Raw genomic sequence first — 11,377 nt, forward strand, 5'->3', positions numbered from 1 at the left:
AAAATTATTTTTGCTTGCCTCAGTAACATACCACATTTTTAATATGTGGCATTTTTCAAGCCGTTCGATGCAAATTAATTAAGAATCTACAATTAAAAAAAAAAAAAAATTGTAAGAGATTATTATATCCGCCTTTCTTTTTTCTTCTTCTTTTTTGTGTTTTTTTGATAAATGAGTTTGGTCTTAACAAGGGGTGGAGGATTCAAATTATTAGCCTCTATTTTATGAGATGTGATTCCAAATTAATTGTACTATCTATTACAATCAAAATTTTAAATAGAGGTTTGGATTTGTCACTGTTCCATTCCAATTGACATTACCCTTACCTTCTTGTAAATTCGAACTCATAAATCACTAATTATTCTCAAAGATTAAATTAATATAAAAATAATGAATTTAGTCATTTAATTAATATTTCTTATTCTCTTTCACTTGTGTGGGACTCATCTTCTTCCGTACGTAATAAGTGAAATCTGACACGTAAAATATGCGTGAATTGAAATAAGATCGGGGTGAATTCCAAAGACAAGATTTGAATTCTAATATTATTCATTGTGGTTTTCTATAATTCATATTCACAATGGATAGAACCAACTTGGGTTGTGATGGCTCAAACTTGGAACACATATCTAAGAACTGACTAAAAACATGGTGGGCAGGGTTACTCTATGGTCTGACATCTTAGACATGACCATTGCTAATCTGTTGCAGATGGTCCTACAACTGGTCTATTCTATATATAGTTGGGTACAGCTAAACAAAGTAAGCTACATGATCAAATGTTGCCTTATGCATGCATGCCCTTCAAAACTCATAATTACATTTTTTCTGAACTTATATATAAAGGGAATATTGATGCAAACTAGCTAGTAGGGTAACCTAAGTAGAGCCAAAAACATAGATTGGATGAGAAAGTTGCTTATACATTACACATTCAATCATTGACTGCTATAACCTTGTAGAACCTAGTTAAGCTAATGGGAATTTTGCTTAACTGTAACAAAACCCTAGGAGGAACATGGGAAAAAAAAAACAATTTTTACATTAGTGGAGAACCAATGTGATTAATGCAAATGATCTTCTGGAAATCATTTGATTTGCTGTCAAGATAGTGTTTTCTTTTTTCAATCTTTCTATATTTGGATCTGATTTTTTTTTTTCTTCTGATTTTTGTTACCATATATGATGTTGCTGCTCTTTGTTCTTATCTGACCGATGTACTTAAAAAAAAATAAAAAAAATAAAAAAATGAAGATGATCTTCCCAACTCTCCTTGGCATAATATTCCAAGTATACATTGTCATGTAAATAAAACCTACATAGAATTACTATCTTGAGGTAATTGACCTATATATTGTATTGTTTTAATTTATTGAATGAATAAAAGCTTGTGGTGCTTCCAACTTGCATTACAAGCGGACAAAAGGAGAGAGAGAGAGAGAGAAACTTCGAAAGAAGAAAAAATCAACCCTAAAGCCTCCCTGTCTCGGGTCAAATGCAGGATATTATTTTTCATTTTGTATATATATTGTACTACTTTAGACAAAGTATGAACGAAATCAGCTCCCAAATTCAAGGGTCCGAATTTGTACTCATGGTAGGAGTTAGGAGAGATCGATTTCTTTAACTGGTGTTGGAAAATAATCCACTACTTAAAAAAGAAAAAAAAAAAGAAAAAAGCCACTTGTCGAAAAACCATGCATGTTTGGTTTCTATAAATATCCATGGGAGTCAGTGGAGTGATTTCTACGCTGCCCAACAGCGATCATTTAGAAGTGGGAAAAGAATACGATGATTGAAAGTAATTATTCTATGCTTTTCCAGCTGATTCCTTACCCCTTCCTTCCATTCGTTGTTCCTTTCCCAAATTCCCACCCTCAAAATATAAATATAAATATATATAGTGGGCTAAGAGAAAAGTAGCTAGGAACAATATATATAAGTAGTCGATTGATAGGTTGTGAAGTGTGAAAAACATGCAGGCTAGCTATAATATTCTTGCTTGGTCGCCATGTTATTTGTAGGCCACACATATATATACGTACATGATACATCTATATTCAAAGTACCGCATGCACCATATATCGATCGGTCTATGTCTACTATTCCTAAATGTCCTCTCTCCTCATGTGAACCTACAACTCTATATATATGCTATGTAGGGCTTCCAACGATGTCTTTTCCTTTAATTAATAATCACTTATTTCAGATATAAACGAAACTATTCACCTTTTTCATATATATATATATATATATATATATATAGCTAAACATGTTTAACCACGTTAATAACGAGATATTGTAATTTTATTTAACATTTATCTAATAAAGTTGGCGTTACACTTCCCATCAACCCTTAGATTAATTTTATTAAATAAAAAAAAAATCTAATAATTAGATGAACTCTTTGAATAATTATTAACTATTATATATATATATATATATATATATATATATATATGGGGCCTTACTAGTTTCTCTAATCTCTTGTTTGTTTGGATACCTTTTTCACACCAGTTCATGTGTTGGCAAGTCCCAAAAACCCACAAATCATCTTAATCATCGCCTTGAAATAATGAAATAATTATATATAAATGACCTAATCCACAAAGTGCTTGTAAGACATGGACTAAAGAGCTTAGCTCATTCTGTTGACTTTTTGGGTCACAAATAGTATGGTATTGGGTTTGCTGCTTACCTAACAGAAGAAATAGGCATTAATTATCTACACACACTGATAATTGCCTTGTCTTTGAGGTGTACATATGGTTTATGATTAATTGGTTGAGTTCCACTCCTTTGACTTTAGAACCAAATGCCATGGAAGCTTGAAAAGGATATGCGTTTCTTATGGAGGCAAAGATTAAGAGTAGCCTATAGGAGGGGGGTTTAGGTTTTGATGTTTTCTATTAATTTGTTTTGTGATGGAACTACATACAGAACAAGGGAGGCCATGACTGCCCTTAATTTTAAAATTTTTGTTATATTTTTTGGCTTAAAGATTAAGTTTAATCTGTATCAAAATTAGGCTTGACTTCTCATTCATACTTTGGCCAATTTGAATGATTAATGATGGTTCCAACGTGTACCCAATGTACCATATTGGATACACTTGAGCCTCATCGCCAACTAGTTATCAAAGGCTCATGAGACCCTACTACTCAAGACCACTCTCCTCACCCAATTTGGGGGCATGGAGCTCTGAGCGCTGCTTAGGTCCGTTTGGCCACAGAGGTCGGAAGCCCACGCGTGTGTTAAACCAATTGTATAAGGAAGCGTGGACAATAAGCCTATAAATGGAGGAGAGATAGTTTCCTCATGTACACTCACTTTTATCCCCTTTGCCTATACTCAGTCAATTTATTCCCTTCATTTTTTCTTTATTGACTTAAATATCAGAGATAATTCCGCTGGTATTCCCGACTTACCTTTCTCGCCTTTGTGCCTTGCAAGTTTTCTAATAGTTAGAGCCTTTTGTATATGTAAGCATGACATCAGAAGGGATTCATGGTAATGAAAATGCATTTATGTCACAAAACGAATAAAGGATTTGCTTTCTCTAAATGAAGCAAAAATATTCTACAATCCCTTTTCTTTTCTCAAAACCGAAAATTTGAATTAAGTATCAAGGTGGGTGGGAAGTTTATATCAACAGGGTCTAATCACACTTAGTTTTTTGGTGCCACATTATGCCTAAAAGTGGCTTTAGTCATATCGATCTACTGATAGGGCTTCTTTTTTTTTTTTTTACACTCCAAATATTTCTTCCAATATTCTTATTGTGTCTACTTTAATTTGTGCCTCGTACGGGCAACCTCAAATACTATGTCAGAGATGGAACAACTTCACAGCAAGAAAGATTCCATTCCCTGGAAGAGATATATATATGCTTGAAAGATTGTTTACCATGCAATTGCTTCCTGCAAGATATATATATACACTCTAGCTTTTTCTAAGGATATTGGCTCCATTTGTAAAATGCAGCTACTATTGTTATTATTATTTTGTTTAAAATTATTTGTCATTAGTATTGTCCTAATTAAATTACTGTCATTATTTTCTTCAAGTGAAAAAATTACTAGAGATTTTCTTATTAAAAAATTAACAGTAAAATTGTCTCAAGTGCTCGTGTAGTACTTAAGAGTAGCCAAAGCATGCATATACGACATGAAAAGCCATGAAATTTAGCAGAAATTTGAGTATTTAGAATACTATATTGGAAGGTGATCGGTGCACCGGAGGCGGTTCATGCGATGTGGAAGAAAGGACAATTCTTGAGTCAGTATGAGCATTAATTGATTAATGATGCGAAACGGTGCTCAAAAGTATTCAATACACCAAAAGAAAAACAAACATTGTAGCACATTCTCTAGCGAAGACGGGCGATCTAGCAATCGTGGGAGTAAATATAAAATGAAAGATTAATTATCCTGGTTTTATTCTAATTAAAGCTTGAAATTTTCCTTTAAAAAAAGAAAGGTAAAGGCATGAAAAGCATGATAATGAGCTACTCATTAGGTGTGGCCAAAAATGAAAAATAAAAGAGGAAGAGGATTGATGGATGGTCCAGGATGGATGGATGGATGGATGGATGGATGGGTGGATGCATGGATGGTGAGTTTTTACATAAATGGCCTTAACGTACGTACCATCCCTCTCTCTTGAAGAAAAAGAGGGGCAGTGGGGACCCATGCATCACCCATTATGGGAGACATATATGCATGTCTTTCGCCTCTTTTCACCCATGAGAGCGCAGCAGTGTCTGCAATCTGCATGATAAAGAATACGATGCTTTGCTTTCCGTGTGCCTTTTTTTTTTTTTTTCCCCCATTTTTCCTTCCCTCTATACTAATATTATATATGCCTTCTTTCCCATTACACCCACTCTCCTTTTAAGCGATTTCCTCTCACCCTCCTCCTCTCCATCCATATATCCTTTTTTTTTTAAAAAAAAAAAAATTATTTATTTATTTTGTGGGTTTTTCTTTTTTCTTTCTCTTTTGCTCGGAATAAAATGCTAAAAGTCTCCCTATGGATTTTGGTGCTCCTTTTCAAAAGCATATATATGTATAGTTTGCATTTTCTGAAAGTAGAGGTATTCTCTCTCTCTCTTTTCAGTCTCTCTGGTCATCCAAAGTTGTCAAAGATGCTGAATTCATAGGGAAAAAAAGTAGCAGCTCGTCTTATTTAATAATACATTTTTCACCTTTTTTTTTTTCTGGAACTTCTTTGTTTTAGCACAATCTCAGTAAAACTTTTCTTGGTAATTAACGATTAATTAATTCTTTTTCCCAAGAATATTTCAATAAGTAATGTTAAACAATCCCAGTCTTGATTTCATAGAATTATTATTTCACTCATATACGGACATAGTTGAAAGATGATTGAAGAATGGTTTTTCTTACAAATTGATATGATAATATTATTGTTTATTAATTATATATAGTGAAGTTTTAAAAGATGGAAAAGCTAGGTTTAATTAATTAATTAGCATATACATATTTAACGATTCAATCCGTGTGAAAATCACGCACCGAAAGAAGGGTGTGAAACCCACTTTGGATGTTGTAAAGAAAAGCAAGCAAGGAACAAAATCACTATATTTTTCCTCACTTAGGGTTCTCCAAGTCAAAGAAAGATTTCTTGGGGGAACCAGCCAAGCAAGAAAAGGCCACACAGACCTTATTCCACCACGTCTCCCTTTCTTTATTTTCTATCTGCTTCCTTCTATTGCCTTTTTCTTTCAAGATTCTTTAGTATTTGATTTACAAAGATGGGCCTTTTTTATATATGGCGCATTAGCTAGGGTTCCACAATATGACTCTATTGACCTCCTTTAATATAGTTAATGTCACATTTCCTAAACTATTTGGCTTAATTATTGAGTCCTATGGATGTTTAATTAACCCCCAAAGGGAGGAAATCAAAATCATCCGATTGTAGTACTACTCCAAGCATTTTTTTTATCATATAATGATGCAAAATTGGTAGTAGATTGAGATGTTAATCATACTATGAAGCCAAAAAGGAGGAGATAGGGGATCCAAATCATGTGATATATATATATAGTTATATTCTTTTGCATGATTTATGAATCAAAGGCAATAAAATAGTTTTTAGAGTGGAGTACTGCTTGCAAAATAGAATTTATTGCACCCTCCAATTAATATATTGATCTAAATAAATGTTTTATATATTATAGATTCAAGTCCCATGCAGAAAGTCGTAGGCTTTGCTATAGAATGATATAAATAAACTACAAAAATGGCCTCCACCTACCTTAGAGCACCAAAGTACTCATTGCTTCATGCAACAAATGGAATAAGTAAAATGTAGAGGATTTATTTTAGGGTTAAGATTTTATTTTATTGTATTTAATGGTGTACATGGTACTAATATACACCATTAAATCTATAAAATTTAATATGTATTATTATGATTTATATATATATATATATATATATATATATATATATGGTTGTGGTCATCAGCTGTAAGACCTAGTTAGGGCATTTTGGTCATGGTGATCATCAATAATGATCATCAATTAGAGATGTCCAATTATTTTGAAATCTAGGGTTATCCTTATAATTTCATAACCCTAGCATGGGGTTTGTGGTAAATTCGGCCACCCATTCCAACACCTTTCATATATACTCCCATGATAAGTTGGTTCTTGGTTCTCAGACCAAATGTGTATCGAATTTCAAAACCTCCTTTCCAGTCACTTTTGCTGAAGCTTCTTCTCTCCCTCTCTCTCTCTCTCTCTCTCTCTCCTCTCTTTCCCTTTGTCTCTCTCTTTCTCTTTCTCTTTAATTTCTCTTTGTCAGTTTGTCTCCCTTCTTAGCCTTGGTGCTGGTTCATGGATTTTGAACCCTTGTGGGCTCTTGGGGGGTGGTTTCTTTTTCCAAATTGCATGGCAGTGCCTAAAACATCATCGTCAATCTCCGAAATCCACACAAAATCACACCCTTTTGTTCTCTTTATTGCCATTTTCTTCATTTTCCTTCTGCTCATTAATCTATCCAACCCCATCAACCCATCCATGGTTTCCTCCTCAGTGCCCCTCAAAAGGGTTCTCTTGGATCCCTCACCATCCGCTTCATCCACAGCTAACTTGCATCCCAAGCAAGCCAGAAACAAGCCTACCAAAAGGGAGTTTGGAGCTGAAGCTCATGAAGTTCCTAGTGGTCCGAACCCCATATCAAATTAGGAAGTCCCTGAAGGCTGAAGCATCATGAACAAGCTAGTACTGTGGAAAAAAAAAAAGAAGATGATAAAGAGTATGTAACGGCAAATTTATAATTATTGTCATCTTTATGGTTGCTGTTTGAGTCAACATTTAATACTACTTGTCCTCAGTGAGAGGTTTGTTTCCTTTGTTGTCATCCTCATAATTGTTAGCATTGCCTTTTGTTTTTTTTTTTTTCTTCCTTTCTTTTTGCTAGAAATTAATGTATAGCAAGAGATACTCTATTTTACTCTATGTTTGTATCCTTCTATTTGTTTCATATATTGATGGGGTGGTATAGTTGTTGTTGGTGATTAATTAGTTTAAATTATTATATATATTTGTGATTTGTTTGGTTTATATAATTGTATGTGTGATTTGGTTGGTTCAATTAATGTTTCTCTAGGTTGAGGTTTTTTTTTTTTTTTTTTTTTTTTCCCTAGTTAATTATGTTTAGAAAATGTTTGTGTGAGTCATGAGATCAAGTAGTTCCAAATCAAGAAAAAAACAATGAAAAAAAAAATAGTTTCAATTCATGAAACTGAAAAAACCCATTGAAAAACTCAAGAAGAAGAAGAAGATGATGGAGGTGCATGGATTTCATTTCATCCAGAAAAGAAGAAGCAGATAAGAAGGGAATCTGAGGCAAAGGAAGCAGAAGTGTGTGTTTCTTCAGTGAGAGTGTGAGAGGACATTTTTTTGTTTTGCCTGAGAAATTATTTGATCGGCCTTTATTTGGACTTTGCTTTTGTCTTGTCAAACACAGCACCCAAGAAAGCTGATACCAACCAAAGCCAAAGCCAAAGCCACCTCCCTATGATTTGATAATAATAACAGTATCATTTCCTTTTGAATAGTCTGCTCCCAATCATATGCTATATAATATTTACTCCTTTTTTTTTGAAAAAAATAAAATAACCATTTATTCAATTCAAACTAGTGCGAAGAACACGATTTTGACTTGCGTCAGGCCCTTTTTTCTTTTCTTCCCTTTTTTTTTTTTTTTTCTTTTTCTTTTTCTTTTTCTTTTTTTAAGTAATTGAGTCATGGGGAAATGGCAGTGCGTCATCAAATGTATGGGATGGAACAGTTACATGCATTACACCATTATTATAAGTGTAAATATATATAAAATTTCAATTATATATCCTCTCAATGTAAGATTCACCCATAGAATTGAAGATTTATTTTTTAATTAGTCCCATATGATCATACATGGATTGGGAAAGCTATGTGTGCTTAATTATCTCGATCCAAAGCATCTACACTATTTTTTAAAAAGAACTAGTAAAAGTTGTTATTGGAGTTTTATCTAATACACAACTAATGTGGAACTTGGTACATACACGCTTTCATAATTTAGCCACCTAATATAGGATTTACTTTTCACAATTAATCACTAGCGTCTTCATTGTGAATCACATTGTGTTGCAATGTTTCGGTAGCACATGCATGACGTTTAATTCTAGGTTAGCTCTCATATATAACGTTTATCACAATTGCGAACAAATTTGATATTTATATCTATAATTGTGGAAGTAAAAGTTCATTTAAATCCTAAATTTCTAAATTCATTTTCATTTATTTCATTTTTTATATATATAAAAAAAAGGCACATGTTTATGTTATCAATTAAATTCAATATTGTAGCAATTTATGTGGTTTTTTCTCATGATTCATTTATTTCAAATTACAACTAGTAATTTATTGTATAGAATAAATAGATAATTTTAGGACTTTTATTTAGCTTTTCAATACGATTTATTTTTTAATTAGATTGTTTTAAGGTTAGACAACTTGAATCAAACTCTTTTTTTTTTTTGAAGGAAAATCATTCTTATCTCATTAATAGAGGAATCAAGAGCATTAAAATTCTTACAATCACAGAACATTACGTTCTTAAAGATCCTAGCCGAAACTAAAAGATCAAAGTCGTAACTAAAAGATTACACATCAAAGACGCCAAACATCCGCTAACCTATAACAAATCTTCAGGTGGAATAACAGATCTGCGCTAGACAGACACAAACTAATGCATAGGTAGCTCTTATTCCTCGACGTTGGGATCAAAACGACCCCATGCCGACACACATCCTCCTGAACCCGGAAGCCAGGATATCGTTCACATCCACAATCCTAGGGATCTGGACCAAAATAACAAGCGAGTAGATCAAGAGAGAGGACATGGCCTTATTACAAGCAGCAAGAAAAACAAGAAAAATACAGGAAAAATCAAAGCAATACAACTAAAAATTTAAAAATAGGAGCACACTATGCGGATGACAGCAGTCGGAAGAAAAGCCGATCGCGTGCTTGCCGAAAACCGATGCGTAGATGGCGTTGGAAGCACATCGCGATGGGGACGCGTGAAAAGACCCAGCAGAAGACAGTAAACGGCAAAGCTGGCGCGGAGGAGATCGGCGGCGCACTCAAAAAATTGGGAGGGAAGTTTGAGTGAATCCCCCATGAGCGGCACCCACAAAGTGTGCCTAAACAAACACCTAGCAAGAAAAAATAAACAAGCAAACAAAGAACAATAAGAGGGAAAAGAAAGCGAAATTCAAAAACAAATACAAAAAAGAAAAGAAACTCAGATCGGGGAAGAGAGGGAGGAAAGGAAAATGGGAAAGGGAGGGGGGAACAGATCAAGGAAAGAGAGGGGGAAAGAGAGGAGGGGGGGAGGGGGAGAAACCCCCCAAACTCTTTATTACTTGGTAAAAAAATTCATGTTAGGTTTTTCCTTTTTAAATAAAGTATCAAATCAATGTATTTAAGGTTGTTTTTGGTGCTTTTGAGCTTTTCAAATCAATAAAGTATATATATTTACCGGTTGTTTTTGCAGCTTTTCCGGCCAACAAAATAAATAAAAATTGACTTTGATGGTAATTCCTTTACTTCAATTTCCCCCTGGCCTGCCAGCAATGTTTATCATTGCCAACACTCTAAGTTCAAAGACCTAAAACCTTAGCTAGGTTGAATGAAAGAAAGAGGAAGTTTATAATTCCTCCAATATTTCTCCTCAAATGTCCATTATTTCATTGCTTGATGCCACAAAGTCAAAAGAGAAATTGCAAGCCAGAAGAAAGGCACTAAAGGGGGCTACTTTGGGAGGGTCTAGGGTCATGCAGATCACAAATAATGGACTGCATTAATGCAGATCACACCTTAGCTGGAACACAGCTAGCTTCTTGCTATATATATGCTTCCATCAAAAAATTTATATAATAAAATATGAAACAAATAAATGACGTACAGAACACAATGTTGGAGTTCTTAAAGGTTGGTTTGGTTTTGCATTTGGAAATTTAAAAAGTACTTTTACAAGTTCTTTCAAAAAAGTTCAAAACCATGTTTCACGAAAGACTTAAACTTAATTGATGAAATTTTTGAAAAGGGCTTAATTAATCCTAATTGGACAGGGAAATCCATTGCTCCTTTGCTACGTTAAAGTAGATTGCAGGAAAAAAAAAAAAAAAAAAAAAAACAGAGCAATGCTATTTAGTAAACTCTCATACTACTGTCATACAATTATGATGATATGACAATGAATTATATCAGGCATTGATTTTTATTTTTACAAGATATTGTTAATTCAAAGGTTGATATTCACTATAGTAGTTGTATGGGTAGTATGAGAGTTTCATTTCTCTAAAAAAAAAAAGAAAAAAAAAAGGTGAAAAGCAAGAAAGAAAGGAGACAAATGTGGCTCATATGGGGAAGAGACCCCTTGGGCTTGGGCTGGGCTGGATGCTTTTTCGTGGATAGTGCTCAATGCTTGGGCTGGGCTCAACGCTTTCCGTGGGCTTGGCTTCCTATGCTTCATTCTTTTCTTTTTTCCTGAGATTCTTGTTTTTCAAGCCATGCTTTTGAGGAACATTGGGCAAAGAGTAATTATTCATGTTCATTTATCACATTTATTTTATATTTGTTAGTGGCGTGTTTTAAATTGCTTCACAAATCACCCACTTAAAAAAAAAAAAAAACACTTAAAACTCACCACATCAACCAATGTTTAAAACAAGTGTGAAGATTAACATTAGTCTAAGGTAAATGGTGATTTGCTCATGAGCTTTAATTTACCTTGTCATTACAAGTTATGAGATGTGTAATGTGAAAAAGTATAAAGAAACTACAAATTTTCTGGCA

The 11,377-nt window shown here is 33.7% G+C and overlaps 1 protein-coding gene across 1 annotated transcript; it reads left to right on the plus strand.

Moving 5' to 3' along the window:
• Nucleotides 1-6,700: 6,700 nt before the first annotated feature.
• CLE41 (CLAVATA3/ESR-RELATED 41) lies at nucleotides 6,701-7,543 on the plus strand. The gene has a single exon (XM_088511927.1). The coding sequence runs from the start codon at nucleotides 6,863-6,865 to the stop codon at nucleotides 7,211-7,213; it is 351 nt and encodes a 116-aa protein (XP_088368053.1). The 5' UTR covers nucleotides 6,701-6,862; the 3' UTR covers nucleotides 7,214-7,543.
• Nucleotides 7,544-11,377: the final 3,834 nt, after the last annotated feature.

The sequence above is a fragment of the Corylus avellana genome, chromosome 11 (assembly GCF_965113065.1).
Source record: "Corylus avellana chromosome 11, dhCorAvel1.hap1.2, whole genome shotgun sequence".
NCBI lineage: Eukaryota > Viridiplantae > Streptophyta > Magnoliopsida > Fagales > Betulaceae > Corylus > Corylus avellana.